Source organism: Labrus bergylta, chromosome 23 (genome assembly GCF_963930695.1).
Source record: "Labrus bergylta chromosome 23, fLabBer1.1, whole genome shotgun sequence".
In the NCBI taxonomy this organism is placed as follows: Eukaryota; Metazoa; Chordata; class Actinopteri; order Labriformes; family Labridae; genus Labrus; species Labrus bergylta.
Window position 1 is genome coordinate 1,346,912 of NC_089217.1, and position 19,196 is coordinate 1,366,107.

Genomic DNA, 19,196 nt, shown 5'->3' on the forward strand with positions numbered 1-19,196 from the left:
GAAAAGTCCTGTTAACTAGCTCATTGTGTTTAGATTGTGTTTTTTACTAAACCAGACCTAAATGGACGCCTCCTGTCGGCTGGAGCTCGGGGTTATTTCAGGTCTGAGTCATTAAAGCCACATGTGATAGTAATAGTGTTACATTTATAGAGTTTATAGTAGAGTATTTTTTACATTATGACCTGGCCCACTCTGCAGCCATGTACTTCTTATAAAGGTTCAAGAGAAAAAGAAGAGTAGTTAAGAACACAGCGTTTCCATAGTAACAGACATGTAAAGGTGTAAACGTTTACTGAAGGTAAAACGTGTTTGAGCTGTTCGGACGCAGACAGAGAGGCTCTGCGAGTGCAAGGAGGGATGAGCCGGCTGGTATTAATAGCTGCACCCGGTCCTGCTCCAGCAGATGGTTTTCCACTGATAGTAATGTGTGACATGCGGGAGCCCGTTGCATTGTGGGAACAGAAATACTCTCCTCTGTGGGGCTCAGTCAGATGGGAACTTTGAGGAAAGCTGATCCTTTAGCCGGGGCTAGAAACCTGTACGCATGGATCCACTTTGTAGAATCTTCAATGCATGTGTCCCTCTTACAGACAACCAAAACAATATGTTCCCCCACCAACTCCCGTCCCGTTTCACCGGCAGAGACGGAGACAGCAGCATAAGAGTGCTACTCCCCTGTAGTCCAAACATGCCAAGTCTTCCATGCTAAACCGACTTCATGCTTTTGTCTGCAGGTTTGCATCTGATTGAAGTGCTGTTTGACGACGTCTCAGTGCCCAAGAGTCCATTCAGGGTGTCAGTGACTGAAGGCTGTGATCCAAGTCGAGTCCGAGCCTACGGTCCGGGTCTGGAGGAGGGACTGGTCAACAAACCAACCGCTTCACGGTCGAGACCAGGTGAGGTGTAATCAAACAAATGTGCCTGACTTTAGTCCATCTTAAACTTCCTCCTAAAGTCTGCTCTGCTGTCTCCTCAGAGGTGCTGGCACTGGAGGTCTCGGCCTGGCCATCGAGGGTCCGTCTGAGGCCAGATGTCATGTAAGGACAACAAAGACGGCAGCTGCAGTGTGGAGTACATACCCTTCACTCCCGGAGAGTACGACGTCAACATCACCTTTGGAGGACTTCCTATTCCAGGTAAAACATCTATGACTTTGATTTTGAAGGATTGTGTTGCAACGGTAACAACTTGATTTCAGCCGTCGTCTCTGAATGTTGTTGCAGGAAGTCCGTTCCGGGTCCCAGTGAGAGAGTTGGTGGATCCCAGTAAAGTGAAGTGTTCAGGTCCTGGTCTGGGGATGGAGTCCGAGCCCACGTCCCTCAGACCTTCACTGTGGACAGCAGTAAAGCAGGAGTGGCCCCTCTGGAGGTCCAGCTGTACAGGGCCCACCGGTAAGACCCTGAACACAACCCACAAATTTGACGATTTCTAATCTGAGACATGACGACTTCAGGACCCGGCTTAAAGACCAGCCACCCTGGACCCACATCAGAATCATGAACATACAGTACTTACTCCAGACTCCATGTGAGCTTAGGTCCTGTTCACAACCAGTTCCTTAAAGACTTTATATGTGATTTTTTGATCCAGCAGATGTCGCCCTTGAGCACCAGCATGAAACTAAAACAACTCGCGCTGCATTGTTGTGTTAGCATGCTAATGCTAGCGATCTTTATTGTGCTGGTATCTTCACACTGCATGTAAATTTACCTGAAATGAGCGTGATCTAGAAACACAGTTAAGCAGTGAGTACAGTATGTTATTCTTCTTTTCTCTAGTCCTCAATTAAACAACTTTATACACGAGGGGAGGAGTCAGCCGGCCGTCCTGGCGATGTAAACAAAGTGAAAATAGGACTCTGAAAACTCTGAAAACATCACAGACAGTGGGACTCGGGTGTTACACCCATTGTAGACAGTCATGACTCACAGAGTTATTTTCAGAGGATATACTTGATTTATATTATATTTAAGTGTGAAACATCACATATAAAGCCTTTAAAGAAATGAAGGGGAGCTACATTTTGTCATTATTGTCAAAACCCCCAAAACCTTGACAGTATTGATAGAATTTACCATTCTGGTTACTCTTCAGGTGTGTCTGAGCCAATCAGCATCACCGACAATGGAGATGGTACTCACACAGTCAACTACACGCCCTCCAATGACGGCCCGTACACTGTGTGTGTGAAGTACGCCGAAACAGGAAGTCCCTCGCAGGTCAGTAAAGGAGAGAGAGAGGAACATAAAGAAACATCATCAGTTTAGGGTCCTGATTTTTTTTTCTCTCCTCTCAGTCCTTTTAAGATCAAGACGCTGCCGGCTCACGATGCCAGTAAAGTCCGAGCGAGCGGTCCTGGTCTGAATGCATCTGGAGTCTCGGCCAGTCTGCCCGTGGAGTTCACCATTGATGCCAGAGACGCCGGGGAGGGGCTGCTGACCGTGCAGATTCTGGTGAGTCACAGGTTAACGTCCACATTAAGAGTAGATCCCTAAAACCATTAAAAGTGTGTTAGTCCAACTTTGAGAAATCAACTGAGTACCATTTCGGCCCGTCCATCATGGATTTTAAAATTCTAGTTTTAGCTGCACTGACACAACAAATCCAGTTTGTCAAACATGTAAACATAGTGACCTGAGGGAGGGGTGGGATGGTTTGTTTTGGTCGGATAGACTGGTGCTAAATAACAACATCTGGTCAGTTTTTATAGATGAGAAGTGGACACACTAAGATGACCTGACTCTTTGAGGTTCTGCACCTTTACCCTTCTCACACTCTCTCTGTTTTTAACCCCCGACTCAAACCCTCCATGTGGCGTCCTGTGCCGGTGTCTGGGGGGGCTTGATGATGCTGTCCCTGCAGGGTCCGGATGGGTGCAGGCGCGAGGCCTCTGTGTTTGTGGAGGACTGGGGCAGGAGGGTGTGGGAGTCTCATATAGTAAAGAAAACCATCCCCTTCAGTATTCATAGGAGAGGCTGTGTAAGGCCGGCACTGTCAACCCCCCCCCCCCCCCCCCCCCCCCCCCCCCCATCCGCTTGCTCATACTCCCCCCCTCTCATGTCCTTCCTCCCTTACTCATATCCACTTAAAACAGAGGAAGTAATCATCAGAGACTAGTTAGGCCTTGTCCTATTTACTGTGTTTTTGTTTTGTGCATCGAGGGAACTTAGTTAATTTCTATTTTTAGGTCGTTTGTTTTATTTCCTCTGCGGATAAAAGTAAAACCTAAAACACAACTCAGCGGTGCATCGAGTCACTGTTCTTAAGCTCTCAATCCATCACATGTCAATAATTACCAGACTCTCAACATCTCAAGAGAAGTTTGAACGACTTAAAAGAAACTGAAGTTCAGAGAGCAGCTGGTAAAGTCGGCTCTTGTTTGATTTTTACTAGAATCATATCAGAGTTGGTTTTTAGTAAAGAAGATGTGAGAGTATTTGAAAGCTCCAGAACAGATACTAAACTTACAGTGATGATAGTTATATCACTTTCAAAGGTCAAAGGTCAAAGGTCAACAATGAAGTTTGATCTCAAATTGAGATCAAGACGTTTCCTGAAAATGAAGGTTCTTAGAAGAAGCTCAAACGCAACATGATCAGCTTAAGCTTCACATATTTAGTCAAGAGCCTCCACCCCCTCTCCCCCCCCTCTGTGGTCTCCATCGGAACTGACCTCCATTCAGTTTGTTTAATGATCTAACAGACAGACGTGGTGTTCAGTCCTCCACTAACCGGAGTGCTTCATAAACCTGCCTCCTTCCATCCCTCCTCCTCGTCCTCTTCCTCCTCCTCAGTTGTTCATTCAGTAGAGTTAGACCCCGTGTGACATTTCAATCAGTACACGAGTACTGTGAACACCACTGGTCTCCACATCTTCAAACCCCGCCCCTTTTTATGCTCCTATTAAAGCTGCTTAGCGCTGATAAACTTTGACACGATTCTAATAAAAATCAAAAGATATTGATACCTATTAGTAACCACGGCAACCAAAACAAAAGTCCCAATGTGCCAGCGTCCGCCCGTCAGAATGCGAGCAACGACGGCACACTGAGACCACTGATGGCCAGTACTCCAGATGTTTGTCTGTCCAGCTGTGGACTCTGACTTCCTGTCCGTGTGTCCCAGGATCCCGAGGGAAAGCCCAAGAAGGCGAACATCCGCGACAACCGAGACGGGACGTACACAGTGTCCTACGTACCCGACATGACGGGCCGTTACACCATCACCATCAAATACGGAGGAGACGAGATCCCGTACTCGCCTTACCGCATTCACGCCCTGCCCACCGGAGACGCCAGCAAGTGTCTGGTCACAGGTCAGACTCCGCCCACCGCAACTCTGTAGCCAATCATATTTTATGACCTGAAAGTTTCAAAACATGATTCTCTTGTTTTCTTACAGTGTCGATCGGAGGACACGGACCGGGTGAGTTTAGACTTCACCACACCGAGCATAAACACTTTTACACCTCTCAGTCGCTCTGACCTTCTTCTTTGTTCTGGATGAAGTGTAACACATCTCACTTCTTTTATCACCTCTATTGAGAGTTGTCTCTGCACTGTTTATATTAAGCAGGATGAATGGATCAGGAAGCAACAGGTTTCTAGATAAAGCAAAGACAGTCTGCATTTTAAAGAGTCGTAACCAGCATTGAAATCAAAAACAAGTCAGTTGCTAATTCAGTGGGTTGCTAAAGTAAATAAGCAGCACATTTCAGTTGTTGTATTTTTGTTTAGAGTTGACATCGTTTCTGAACATGCAGCGGTATTTCTTAACTACACTCGCGTCAGCAGTGGCTGAACTGTTGCACTCGTCGACCTCCGCACCACCACAAACCTCTGAGTTACCGGTGCTAGCTTCTTGTTAGCCACATCAGTAGTTAGCTTCTGCAAGGATAAAGCCTCAGAGGATTTCTCAGTAGTCCTATTGTTGACCCTGCTGCACTCCTGTAGTTCTAAGGAGCAGTTTGTCTTCACATCAACATAAGCTGAGTTTTTGCTGAGCTGTGAGAATAAAAGTAAAGATGCTTTATCTTGACCGACGTCCTGATCCCGTTATCCGTCCCATCAGGATCAGGCATCGGGCCGACCATCCAGATCGGGGAGGAGACGGTCATCACCGTGGATGCAAAGGCTGCTGGGAAAGGTAAAGTCACCTGCAAGGTGTCGACTCCTGACGGGGCGGAGCTGGACGTGGATGTGGTGGAGAACGCCGACGGGACGTTTGACATCTACTACACGGCGCCGGAGCCCGGCAAATACGTCATCACCATCCGGTTTGGAGGAGAGAACATCCCCGACAGCCCGTTCCACGTGGTGGTGAGTGACAGCGCCATATCAACACCTGTTGGTTACCATAGCAACATAAACAGAAATCCTGTCGGGTCATTTACTGTTTTTAATTTCCTAAGATTGAAGGTAAACGTCTAAAGTGGACAAAAACATTAGAAGTATTAAAATAAACATTGATGTGCTCGTGTTTGTGCATGGAAGTGTGTGTGTGTGTGTGTTTGTGTGTTTTCCTAAAGGTTGTACCTTGTTCCCTGTCAGGCGTGTGATACCGTCCCAATAATAGAGGAACCATGTGACAAGCTTCAGTTACAGACGGCGTCTTACTCTCCCTATGCGGGCTTCTCCCCTCCATGGGTACACATGACAGTCCGTACAGCTGCTGCTCATTCAAACTTTTCCTCTTTTGCACTTTACTGTCGTTTTACCGAGGCCGACCCGCCCGTCAATAACAACCCACATTCACCTATAGATTATCTGATTGTCTCTGCATGGTGCTGCATGTTCTCTCTGCATGATCCTCCCTCTGCTGCTGGAGGGAGGGAGGGGGAGGGAGGGGGGGTAATGTGTAAACTGATCAGCTACATTAGTTTCTACATCTCTGGAGTTTTTCATGTTCTGAATTTCATAATGACGCTCAGCTCTCACTTGTGCAGAACGCCAATTCATACAGGTAGACTCCATAGTGTTTTTTTCTTCTATTTTTTCGTTCTTACTACTTTTTAACAGTGTTGGGAACATTACTGAGAATTAGTAACTTGTTACAGATTTATGAGTAACTAATTACTTTGGAAGGTTACTCGAGCTGTTGGAGCTATTTAATTGTTGTTAGAATTAGTTTTGGTATTTAGTTTACTAATATTTGGGTGGTGTTGTTTATTTAATTATTCGACATGTTTTCTTTATTTAGAGTAGATTTTGGGTAATATTTTCTTTTGCTAGTTATTTGTGTAGTAAATTTAGTTTTGCATTAGTATTTTTTGTTAGGTATTTGGGTAACACTGTGGGCACCAGAGGTTATTTAAGTAAGAGGCAGGTGGAGGACCAGCATGCACCTGGGTGGGCCTATTGTATTTTATCAGCGCAAGAGAGGCAGCAGGAGTCACGATTTTGTTTGTTCTTTTGTTTGCTTTCTTTAAATAAACCACCAAAAAAAACGTAGATCTCTTGCATCTCGTACATCACATCCCCATGGTGCATCAGTGGTCATTTGATTACGTTTGATATTAGTTTATTTAGATTTTTTTGTTTTTGGACAAATAGCCACTACACAAGCGTAACTCTGTTTTGGCTTCAATCCTCGTATAAATGTTCTCATTATTTAGAGTTGCTGTGGCAGAACGCTGCTGTGACAAGGTGTAGGTATGTCCCCTGTTAGATTCAGACTCAACAGTAGATATGTCAGGTGATTGTTGAGGATGTGGAATCAGTGCAGCTCGAGATGACTGCCTGAACTTGCTCCAAGGCATCGCCTCGTTTATTTCAGGTCTAAATCTTCCTGCATCCTCTGATGCTTCCTCAGCCTCTTTGCCGTCCTGCTTTGCTCCCTCCTCCCTCCTCCCTCCTCCCTTCTCTCTTTGGACCATATCCCAGTATATATCCCAGTACTTCCCAGTATGGTGTCACTAACGCCCCTCCCCTCCTGGGCTCCTGTTTAGGCCACAGATGATCCCATCAGCCCCGTGGATGGGATGGAGCCCATGCTCCGCCCCTTCAGCCTGGTCATTCCCTTCACCGTGCAGAAAGGAGAGATCACAGGTAGGAGCTGCTCCGTTTGTGTCGTGACCTTTTACAATGTTCAGCTCACAGATGGGGTTTTAAAATCTGATGTTCTGCATGTCGAGGTTTCAGAGTCAGAGTCTGCTCAGTACAAAGATAACATGCATGTAATCATTTGGAAGGATCATTATCTTTGAAACAGTTCTGTGCTGGTGTGAATGTGATGGAGATTTCTTTACAAACCTGCTGTTTGGAATCGGAACAGACTTTTTCTTAACAGACACTGCTGGGGCCCAGACTTTAAAATATGATTGCAAATATGCCTGAAAGCTGTCAAGCACGATGTAAAGACGTAGCTGTCACCTAATGCGAGTATTTCAGCCTTGGGATTTTATGTGAATCATTTAATCAAACGAGATAATTTATATTCTGCGGGCCTCATGGGACGCTTTCGGGTCCAGGAAAGTACAAGAAAAATCATTGCCTGATCTTTTATTGACAGAGATAAAAAAATTATTTTATGGGTTTAGTCATGTCCCCCCCAGTAAAAAGTTTGACTCCACCCCTGGATGCCTTCATGAGTATTTAGAGCAGCAGTATGTGGACTGAATCAATATAAATCCTAGTGTGTGTGTGTGTGTGTGTGTGTGTGTGTGTGTGTGTGTGTGTGTGTGTGTGTGTGTGTGTGTGTGTGTGTGTGTGTGTGTGTGTGTGTGTGTGTGTGTGTGTGTGTGTGTGTGTGTGTGTGTGTGTGTGTGTGTGTGTGTGTGTGTGTGTGCGTGTGTTGGTCATAATGAGAGAACATGTCGGTCTGCACTGCTCACAGACAACGTGTCAGAGGATTGAATATGTCGGATTGAAGTCATAAAAACTCTTATTTATGGATTACTTTTTTAATGTCGGCCTTCAGGTGAGGTGCGGATGCCGTCCGGTCGAACCGCCATCCCTAACATCACGGACAACAAAGACGGCACGGTCACTGTGAAATACTCGCCAACAGAACGAGGCCTGCATGAGATGGACATCAAATATGACGGAGACCACATCCCAGGTAACACCACAAACACACGTTTACTTTGGTTTTTAGTCTCAGCTGCAGCAGGAAGGATTCATCCAACCAGAGGTCTCTGTGTTTGGAGATGAATATGACAGTATCATCAGCGTAAAGCTTTACCTTTAGATAGATCGGATGATTGTTCTAAACCCTGGGCTGCATTAATTAGTCCTGTTCTAATACTTCATGTTTTCTCTTACAGGAAGTCCCCTCCAGTTCTATGTTGATGCCATTAACAGCGGTCATGTGACTGCTTATGGCGCTGGTCTGAGTCATGGGACGATAAACCGACCGGCAACTTTCACTATCGTTACTAAAGACGCCGGAGAAGGTATCACTAACATAAAACACAGCAGTAGTAAACTCAATGTTTTGTAGTTCTTTTAAGACATGTCAGGAGGAAGTGTTCATCAACATCCTGGTTTGACTCTTTGTGCAGGTGGTCTGTCTCTGGCTGTTGAAGGTCCCTCTAAAGCAGAGATCAGCTGTAAGGACAACAAAGACGGGACGTGCACTGTGTCCTACCTGCCCACGGCGCCTGGAGACTACAACATCATCGTCAAGTTTGATGACAAACACATCCCGGGCAGCCCGTTCACGGCCAAGATCACAGGTACTCCAACTTTCATAAAAACTGAATGCTAGACCATTTCAGACGGGAATATAAATTGTGTTTCTGATAGACAAACTAACCTTGTCGATGTGTTTGGAGGTCGTTCTAAGTATGAAGCTTTATTACAAGATTCTCTAAGTCTTCTTTAAAGAACACGTGCACTGACAAGTCTGATAAACCAGAGCTAACTAGCTTAAACCGCCGCTCTTCAAGATGCTATAGTTTCCACATCTTTCTTCAAGTTGTTTTTTTTAACCCAAGTGTAAAATCTTTGATCGACGTCCAGGTGATGAAGCCATGAGGACGTCTCAGCTTAACGTTGGCACGTCAACAGACGTCTCTCTGAAAATCATGGAGACCGACCTGAGCAGTCTGACGGCGAGCATCAGAGCGCCGTCTGGAAACGAGGAGCCGTGTCTGCTGAAGAGGCTGCCCAACAGACACATCGGTAAGTTCTTACTGCTGAGAGTTTGTCAGCATTCAACATTGAGACGAGCCTGGCGTCACACTCGATTTATTCTTAAATGTAAAACTTCTGTGTTAAAGATGAAAACACTCATAAAGTTCCTCCTTCCTTCAGGTATCTCATTCACACCAAAGGAAGTGGGCGAACACGTGGTGAGTGTGAAGAAGAGCGGGAAACATGTGACCAACAGCCCCTTTAAGATCATGGTGGGTCAGTCAGAGATCGGAGACGCCAGTAAGGTGAAGGTGTACGGTCAGGGGCTGGTGGAGGGACACACCTTTGAGGTGGCTGAGTTCATTGTCGACACCAGGAACGCAGGTGCGACCAAAGGCTAACTTCTGCTTCCTTTATGAATATTGATACATATATTTCAACATTATAACCCATTAATAATGTAATGTAAAGTAATTCTTATTTATTTGTAACTCCTGTGTATGCGCTCAGGTTATGGCGGGCTCGGTCTGTCCATCGAGGGTCCCAGTAAAGTGGACATTAACTGTGAGGACGTGGATGACGGGACGTGTAAAGTCACCTACTGTCCAACTGAACCTGGAAACTACATCATCAACATCAAGTTCGCTGACCAGCACGTCCCAGGTACCAACCAGGCTCCAGCCAATTCTTGAATTGTATTGAGGTTTGACATCTTTGGAGGTACTTTGTTTCTTGAATTGGGTTTTATTTTGGCGGGGAACAGGAAGTCCATTCACAGTGAAGGTGTTTGGGGAGGGCCGGATGAAGGAGAGCATCACCAGGAAGCGTCAGGCTCCCTCCATCGCCACTGTGGGCAGCACCTGTGATCTCAACCTCAAAATACCAGGTGAGCTGTGACATCACTTCCTGTTTGCTCCTGTCTGCACCTGTCCTCCCCTGCTTCCTCCTCTTCACCTCCTTTTCTCTTCGTCCCCATCTTGTTTCCACTCTGCTGCCCCCCCTGCTGGTTTTTAGGGAACTGGTTCCACATGGTGTCGGCTCAGGAGCGTTTGACTCGCACGTTCACTCGCAGCAGTCACACCTACACTCGCACCGAGCGCACCGAGATCAGTAAGACACAGGCGGGGGAGACCAAGAGGGAGGTGAGGGTGGAGGAGAGCACGCAGGTGGGAGGAGAACCCTTCAGAGACGTGTTTGGAGACTTCCTGGGACGAGAGAATCTGAGTGGCTTCAACGGCATGCCGGCCGGCAGCCGGCCGCCGCTGCAGGATGGTGTGTGTGTGTGGCCGAGTGTGTGATGTTGTTGCTCTAACTTTATGATAAAAAAACAGATTTAAAGTGTTTGTGCATGTAGAAACGTCTAACTGGAGTGTTTTTTTAACCTGGTTTTTGCATGTGGGTGTCCTGATTTGGATGCCTGAAAGCATCTGTTGTTTTAAAACAGAACTATCGCTTGACAAATAATCTCAGTGAATTGTTTGCAAAAGTTTTTATTTAGTTGAATGTTATTCTCCTTCAGCCCTTTAATGCCTTCTTTTTTTTGTCCAGCCTAATTTTACACTAATTACTGAATTGTTTTATTTACTAAAAGCTTTTACTTTCACTCTAGATTTGAAGTGAACCTGTGTGAACTTCAGTGTTTAACTTTGAAATTGTATTTATTAACACTCATCAGAATAATGTGTTTGTGTCTTATTCACTGAGTTTTTGTGTGTTTATTGTTTCTTACTTTAAGGAGCCAAGTGTTTAACAGCGACTGTAAAACTCTGTTATAATCTTACTAAAAACTGAACTTATGATTTAAAGTCTTACTGCTCAGCACAAGAAAAATTAGTGTTAATGGAAAGATCTACTTGATAAACTAACAAGGACGTTTCCTGCATGTTTTATAAACACTCTCTAACTCTTTAGACTGAATTCAAACTGAATCCACCTGAAGGAATCTTTGTATTTATTTCACTCTCTCGCTCCTCCCCCCTTCTTCTTCCCCCCTCCCCCCTCGTGCTCTCAGGTGAGGCAGGTAACCAGGAGATGACAGCTCAGGTGACGAGTCCTGATGGAAGGACGGAGGATGCAGAGATCATTAAAGGAGAGGACAGCACGTACAGCGTGCGCTTCATCCCTCAGGAGATGGGTGCTCACACTGTCAATGTGAAATATCGGGGCCAACACGTCCCTGGGAGCCCCTTCCAGTTCACCGTGGGGCCCCTGGGTGAGGGAGGTTCCCACAAGGTGCGAGCAGGAGGAACCGGTCTGGACCGAGGAGTGGCAGGGATCCCAGGTGGGCTGAAACAAAATCATCATTATTCCTTTCCCTGTTTGTGTTTTCTTTCTGATGGTGATGAATGTGAGTGTGTGTTAATCCAGCGGAGTTCAGTATCTGGACCAGAGAAGCCGGAGCTGGAGGTCTGTCCATCGCTGTGGAGGGGCCGAGTAAGGCTGAGATCACCTTTGAGGACAGGAAGGATGGATCCTGTGGAGTGGCCTATGTGGTTCAGGAGCCAGGTGAGACTCTACACCAGGCTCTGGATTTAAGCTCTAACATAGACAATGATATAAGAAAACCTGGATCTCAATGTCTGCAGAGGTTTTATGTAAAAATTCTTAAAGGAGGGACCCATTAAAGAACACAAAACTGGGCCAGCTATTCATTCTTTAGTTAAGAAGGATCCATAAACACAGAGCTAATGTTTGTCGATATGCAGACGACACTCATCTCTACATGTCTATTGACACACACACACACACACACACACACACACACACACACACACACACACACACACACACACACACACACACAGAGCTACTGTTTGTCGATATGCAGACGACACTCAGCTCTACATATCTATTGACACACACACACACACACACACACACACACACACACACACACACAGAGCTACTGTTTGTTGATATGCAGACGACACTCAGCTCTACATATCTATTGACACACACACACACACACACACACACACACACACACACACACACACACAGAGCTACTGTTTGTCGATATGCAGACGACACTCAGCTCTACATATCTATTGACACACACACACATTCACACAGAGCTAAATAAATAAAAGAAATTCTGCTATCCCTTCTCTCCAGGTGACTACGAGGTTTCCATTAAGTTCAATGATGAACACATCCCAGACTCCCCGTTCATCGTCCCCATCGCCACCCTGTCTGACGACTCTCGCCGCCTCACCATCACCAGCCTGCAGGTGAGAGAACAGGAAATCTAAAACCTTTCATTCAATGAATCAGTTCATATGGAGCCAGCTGAGGTCACTCGTGTATGAAAGGCACCCTGTTAACCTCCTGACGTGTTGTCTGCTATATCAAAGGTGACACTTTAATTTACTGTGAATAAATTTATTATGAGTGTGTGACCAGCTGCTCTGCTCTGAGTGTGTTTCAGTGCTCATGTGTGTCAGTGTACCTCCATCCTACTGTTTAAACTTCAGATTTGTGTTTATATATTCTGATATTCAGACACTAATGAGCCTTTAGCCTGAGTCTAAAGTTAAACATCAGATTAACATCAGATAATGTCATGCAATTAAGTCTATTTACATGGAAGTATTTATTTAGTCATTTATTTAACATAGACTAAAAACAGTTCCATGCAGGGCCGCTGGTGGCACAGTGGTTGGTATGGAGGCTGAAGTCCTCAAAGCCCAGGGTCAGACCTGTGGCTCCTATCCTGCATGTCATTCCCCACTCTCTCTCTCTCTCTCTTCCTGACTTCTGACTCTATCCTCTTTCCTATCTCTCCAATAAAGGCACAAAAAGCCCCAAAAATAAATCTTAAAGAAACCAAAACCATGTTGACAGAGATAGTTCTTAAAGCTTGTAGTAAAGATTAAATATGAACCCCTCGTCTTCTCGTCGTCTGTCCTGATCAGGAGATGGGTCTGAAAGTCGGGCAGGAGGCCTCCTTTGCCGTCCAGCTGAACGGAGCCAGAGGTGTGATCGATGCGAAGATCCACACTCCATCAGGAGCGATAGAGGAGTGCTACATCACCGAGCTGGACAGTGGTAAGACTCATGGTTGGGGGAGATCAGCGGCAGAATCATCAAACAATCTCGGCTGGTAACTTTGTCTTTGTAGCGATCTTGACATCATTTCTGTCATACAAAACAAAGGTTTAAAACTCTGGTGTCATGACAGTAACTTATACTGTAAGAACTCTTTCAACACAGAACACTATGAGCAAATCGTCATGGTTACAGTCAGAGCCCATTATGAGCGTCCATTTGTCGACCATGTTTATTCGCAGACCAGCACGCCATCAGGTTCATCCCGAGGGAAAACGGAGTACATTCAATCGACGTTCGTTTCAACGGCAGCCATGTTCCTGGAAGCCCCTTCAAAATAAGAGTTGGAGAACCGGGACAGGTTGGCGATCCTGGCATGGTGTCTGCCTTTGGACCAGGACTGGAAGGAGGAACCACTGGTATGAGCTCAATTTAACCCTGAGGACAAGGAACATTTTCCTAAACAGATTTGAATGGCATTCATCGTGTTTTTGACTCTTTTTTTTCCAGGTGTGGCTTCAGAGTTTGTTGTGAACACGTGTAACGCCGGCTCAGGAGCTCTTTCGGTGACCATCGATGGACCCTCCAAGGTGAAGATGGACTGTCAGGAGTGTCCTGAGGGCTACAAGGTCTCATACACACCTATGGCTCCTGGAAGCTACCTGATCTCCATCAAGTACGGAGGACCCCAGCATATCGTGGGCAGCCCCTTCAAGGCCAAAGTGACAGGTGGGTCAATGGACCAGAGTCCAGCTGGGATTATCTTTGGTGGAATTGGACCAGAACCCGATGGACTGCTTGGAGGTTATCTCCACTGAGTGAGTCATGTTACTTTATGTTCTGCAGGTCCTCGTCTGGCCGGAGGTCACAGTCTGCACGAGACGTCATCTGTCCTCGTGGAAACCGTCACTAAGTCGTCGGCGATGGGAGGGGCCTTCGCCTCGCTACCCAAATTCTCCTCAGACGCCAGTAAAGTTGTCTCCAGAGGCGCCGGGCTGTCCAAGGCGTTTGTGGGTCAGAAGAACACGTTCACAGTTGACTGCAGCAAAGCAGGTGAGGAAAAACTGAGGAACAGAGTCAGTTAAGAGACGCTGAAATTAGAATGTGTGTCTTTATATCAATGCAATGTGTAGTTCATCAGATTCACAATGTGAACTCAAGAGTGGAGAAGAACATACTGGAGAACAGGAAACATAATGCAGCAGGTTCATTAGAGCATGGAGATGGTAGAGGTGGCGTGCAGACAGTCTATGGTTGTGCAGTGATCACAGGGAATAAAGGTCACCACCCCCTCCCACTGGCCCCTCCCACTGGCTCAAGGTGTATAGAGCACCACAGGAATGAGTCCTAAAACCCTGAAGTAAGTTATCATTTGAGCGCCATGGGGTCTAATGTCTAAAAGTCAACGGGGATTTTGAATGGGTTTGTGGTTAGACGCCTGAAATAAGGTCTGTGGTTAACACAAGCTGAAGAGATGTTGGCGTTTTGTTAGACCACATAAACTACGTTAGGTAATACCTCCACTTGTGAATTTTGAAGTTTTTATGCGTCTTTAAAAAGGCGGTTGCTAACAAGAGGCTAAATGTGACTACAGTGGTTGTCGGGGACATTAAAGGTCATCACGCCGGACACAGAGGGCGGGAACTCTCTCACTAGTCGGAGATGTCTCCTGTAGGTTTAATATTTAGGTTAAGGTGAATATTATGTTAGGAAACTATTTATTAAGCTACGTGGATTAGTTTATCGGAGATCGTCTGAAGCATAACGCTAGTGACGTCACAATCATCCGACCGTGGTGTAGTTAGCTTTAGCGTAACGTTAGCTTTTTACTTCTGTTGGCCGCATTAACGCTTCAAACATCATAAAAATGGCGTTCATCTGTGAAGATTATCCTGCCTATGCTTCAGAAACGTGTGTTTGCCACAAAGCTCATTTTCTGCAATGATTCAAAATCCAATGCAAACATCCCAAAGGCGAATTCTCGTTAGGCCCCATGGCGATGCTACTTCCGGGTTGGCCTACAAAAATACGAGGAGACTGAAGGAGAAACATTCAGGAGTTTTTCAGGAGTTTTGTGCATGTGTGAAAGCAGCTAATCTTTACACTTCTCACTCTGCAGGCACCAACATGTTGATGGTCGGTGTCCACGGGCCGAAGACGCCCTGTGAAGAGGTGTACGTCAAACACATGGGCAGCAGGATGTACAACGTCACGTACACCGTGAAGGAACAAGGCAGCTACATCCTCATCGTCAAATGGGGAGACGAGAACGTCCCCGGCAGTCCTTTCCACGTCACCGTCCCTTAAACCCTGAACTCTTCATCTCCTCTGCTGCAGCTCCTCACACCCCTCATGCACTGAAGACTCAGAGACTGTTCACTTCCTGTTTCAGACGCTGTGTTCTGATTCTGTTCTCATTTCATGCTCTCAGAGACACAAAGCACTGCATCTACAGCTGTAATACTTTTTATGTTTTTACCATTCATGAAAACGACACCAAAGCTTCAGAACTCACACTGACACAGAGATTGTTTCTCCGGAGGTTTACCTCCTTTTAGTTTGCAGATTCACACGTTTGAACACAACCTGTTGAATATGAATGTGACCTGTGCAGACTGATTCTACTCTCTGTTATTGGATGAATCTGTCTGACCGCCATCACACAATCCTTTACAACACTTTGAGCTGTACTTCACACAGACGGTCAATTGTAAACCGTCCTGACAGACGAGAAGGACAAACAGTGTCCTCAAGTTTAACATCAGGGAATAACAAGATACAACAAGATACAACAAGATACAACAAGATAGAGCATGATACTGACTTGGGGACAAACAGCTTATCTCAGCTAGAGTTTGTTGGCTTACCATCGTGAAGCTGAAACCATGTATTCACAAGTAAGTATCTTGATCACACAAACTGGTATCTTGTGTGCACAAGTAATAATAATAATCTTTATTTATAGAGCACTTGTCAAAAACAAGTTACAAAATGCTTTACAAGGACGGCAAATATAAAATAATAGAATAATAAACAAGGCAAGATTAAGAAATAAAATCCCTTTTTAAAAGAACTGTAAAATACATACAATTATTTTAAAGGAATTCTAAAAAGTGAAAATAGTAGCAATTTAAAATCAACAAAAATCAGGAAAGGCGCGCCGGAAAAAGTGTGTTCTAAGAAGGGACTTAAAAGAGATGACAAGTATGTTTGAACGAGTCAGTACTGGTTCTCAGAGTTTGAATCTTGTTGGCACATGAAACCATCATTCATCATTTTGTATCTTGGACAACAAATTAGTATCTTGTTTTTGCAGCGATGGTTGAACAGGTCGGTATCTTGTCTTGCACAAGTTACTCTCTGACATGTGAAGGATAACTCACCCACAGGTTTGTACACACAAATTAGTATCTTGCTGGCTCAAGTTAGAATCTTGCGTGCACATTTTGGGATTCTGGTTTCCGTAAGTCAGTGTCTTTGTCTGCAAATGTGAGTATCTGGATCTCACATAAAGACTTAGCTGTTAAAAGGAACAAGTCAGTATCTTGTTTGCTGAGTCAGCATGTTTTTTTTTTGCTGGTTGGTATCTTGATTGAGCATCTTTTTGTATTTTGTTCATATAAGATGAGACGTTAATCTCAAGTGGTGCGTCCCATTTACCTCGGCGCTTGGAATGATGTCACACCCGAGATAACGGCGTTCCAGTTGCGAGTTGGCAACAAGTTGAACATGCAACAATTTTGTTTTTGCTTAAAACCAGGCGTTTCTGACGACATATCAGACCGGGAACTCGGAATTTCCGACTTTTGAGATCAATTGGAACGCACCATTAAATCATCAAGATCAAATGAATCATCTTGAGCTCCACATATGATCCAGGTCCAGGTCCAGGTCCAGGTCCAGGTCCAGATATCATACCTCAGTTAATGTAGTGTCAGTTCAGATAAAGACAATCATTTTCACAAAATCAAATCAAATTTGTACAAAACCACTTTTTTTTCTTCTCTGAATTTTGTGAAATCTGATTATTTGGAACGCTCTGAGAACAGAATCCGCCTGTTTCTCGTATTGTCTGGCGGATCAGGTGTTTTCAAACGGTTTCTTCCTACAGAGCTGGATCGTGGCGAGCTGCTGTGACTTCAAGTTAAAGACAAAAAACAAAACACTTTTGATTTTATTTATTCTCAGACCTTTGTTCCCTGATTTGATTTTCTTTGACAGAAAACGGTCTTATAGTGGAGAGAGCGGGAGGAGAGTTTAAACTTCAGCAACACGTTTTTTTTGTACCACAGGAAGCGGTGAAGCGACCTGTGTATTTTGTGAATGTGAAAAGAGAGAGAGTCCAGGAGGAGCTGTATCAGTGAGACGTTATCACAGAGTGACATTTTCTAGTGTTTTTTTGTATGTATCAGAATGAATGAAATGACTTTGAACTCTTTGATATGTTAACCTTCAGTCCCGTAAGATTGTGCAGGCATAATAAAGTTTTATTTGCTAACTTGCCCACCGAGAAGTTCTGCTGAGTCAACGTTTGTCAAGAGGTTTTACTCAAGACAATCATCTTGAGCCGGGAACTCTGGACCCAAGTCCGTACTGGTCTCAGAATCATCCTGACTTCGATGAATCTGGAACAAGGTCTGCACACTGGTCCAGAATCATAATTGAATCCTTGATTCATGATTCCTGAACAGGGCCGACCTTGCTCCAGAATCAGGGCTCACGATGATGATTCTGGACCAGGTCGACCCTGTTCAGGAATCATCATCTCGAGCCGTGATTCTGAAACAGGAATCATCTTGATTCTGAACCAAGGTCCGCACTGGTCCAGAATCAAGATGATTCCTGTTTTCAGAATCACGGCTCACGATCATTCTGGACCAGTGGAGACCTGGTCTAGAATCATGTGGAGCCTGGATCTTGTTGGTCCTATCCACTTTTTAAAATCTGGACTAAAGTAAACTGGATTATCTGATCCTGGGAAGACAAAAGCAAATGACCAAATACTGATTTTTGTTTTATTTTTTATCTGGATTTGAATCCTTTGAAAGAGCCAGGCCCGGATCTCTGCTCTCTGATTGGTTCTGATCACTCTCACCTGTCACCTGATTAATCACACCTGCCTCCCATCACACTCGTCTCCTGTTGTACTTTAACATTTCAGACTTTCTAAACGACACCGTAACTCAAATAAAATCCAAAATACCACATCTCTATGAGTCAAAACTGGAAAAAAATGGGGAAACCGTTCAGGACAAAAAGATTTTAGAAGAAGAAATCCTTTATTTACCTTTAAGCTTTCAATAAAGACAGTTATATAGTGAAAGAAAAGAGGAGGATGTTCAGATATCGATCCTCCAGTTTCACTTATTCAGGCTCCGATGAAGTTTAGAGATTAAAGTTTGAACTCGTGTTGTTCTACTTCTTCAAAAGTCCCGACTCAGCAGCAGCTCGTCTCTCTCTGGACTCTGTTTGAGTTTCAGTCGGAGAGGATTTCTGCTCACAGCCGAATTCTTTAAAGTTTCATCTGAACAACAACCAGGAGGGACAGGAACTGAAAAAAGTGCTGCTCCATGCAGGTTTGGACTTTGAGAAAAAGTTTGCTGCTGAAATGAAGAAGTCAGGTCAGAGTGAAAGAAGAAGAGAGCCGGGCAGGAAGTTTACTTTTTCTGAGAGGCAAGAAAATAAATCAAATCTGTAGAATTCAGGTAGAAAAGCTTTGAAACATAAAACACTTTGGCAATGGACCTACATTTAGACTTCAGCATGTCCCAGGTTTCTGTGTTTGGGAATTTGAAAGCTGGAATAATTAGTGAAATGGGATCAAATATGGCTAACCCCGCCTCTCGCCCAATGACAGCTGGGATCAGAGCTCCAGCCCCCCTCTGTGACCCCGAACAGGAAAGCAGTCTCGATAATGGATTGGTGGATGGAGGAACAGTTTGTGATCTGTGATTTAAAGGGAAGGTGAGTGAAGGTGCTGCAGGAGGCCACCAGGGGGCAGAAGAGAGTCATCAAACTGACTCTGAGGCTCAGCAGCAGGAAAGTGTTCAACATTGATTCTTTGCATTCCAGAAAA

At 44.9% G+C, this 19,196-nt stretch overlaps 1 protein-coding gene across 1 annotated transcript; it reads left to right on the forward strand.

Annotated features, from left to right (window-relative positions):
* Window positions 1–61: 61 nt before the first annotated feature.
* On the forward strand, window positions 62–17,633 carry LOC110004055 (filamin-C). Its single transcript, XM_065951614.1, is given in 32 exon segments — window positions 62–101; window positions 735–869; window positions 872–896; window positions 977–1,026; window positions 1,029–1,136; window positions 1,224–1,295; window positions 1,298–1,380; window positions 1,382–1,391; window positions 2,095–2,201; window positions 2,203–2,219; window positions 2,297–2,453; window positions 4,125–4,314; window positions 4,401–4,424; window positions 5,070–5,317; window positions 5,549–5,644; window positions 6,946–7,045; window positions 7,917–8,057; window positions 8,263–8,391; window positions 8,500–8,673; window positions 8,960–9,121; window positions 9,254–9,457; window positions 9,584–9,736; window positions 9,837–9,959; window positions 10,088–10,345; window positions 11,085–11,354; window positions 11,441–11,578; window positions 12,188–12,303; window positions 12,988–13,120; window positions 13,363–13,539; window positions 13,631–13,849; window positions 13,967–14,173; window positions 15,240–17,633. Coding segments are annotated over 32 exon segments (4,254 nt in total). The 3' UTR covers window positions 15,428–17,633.
* The last annotated feature ends 1,563 nt before the right edge of the window (window positions 17,634–19,196 follow it).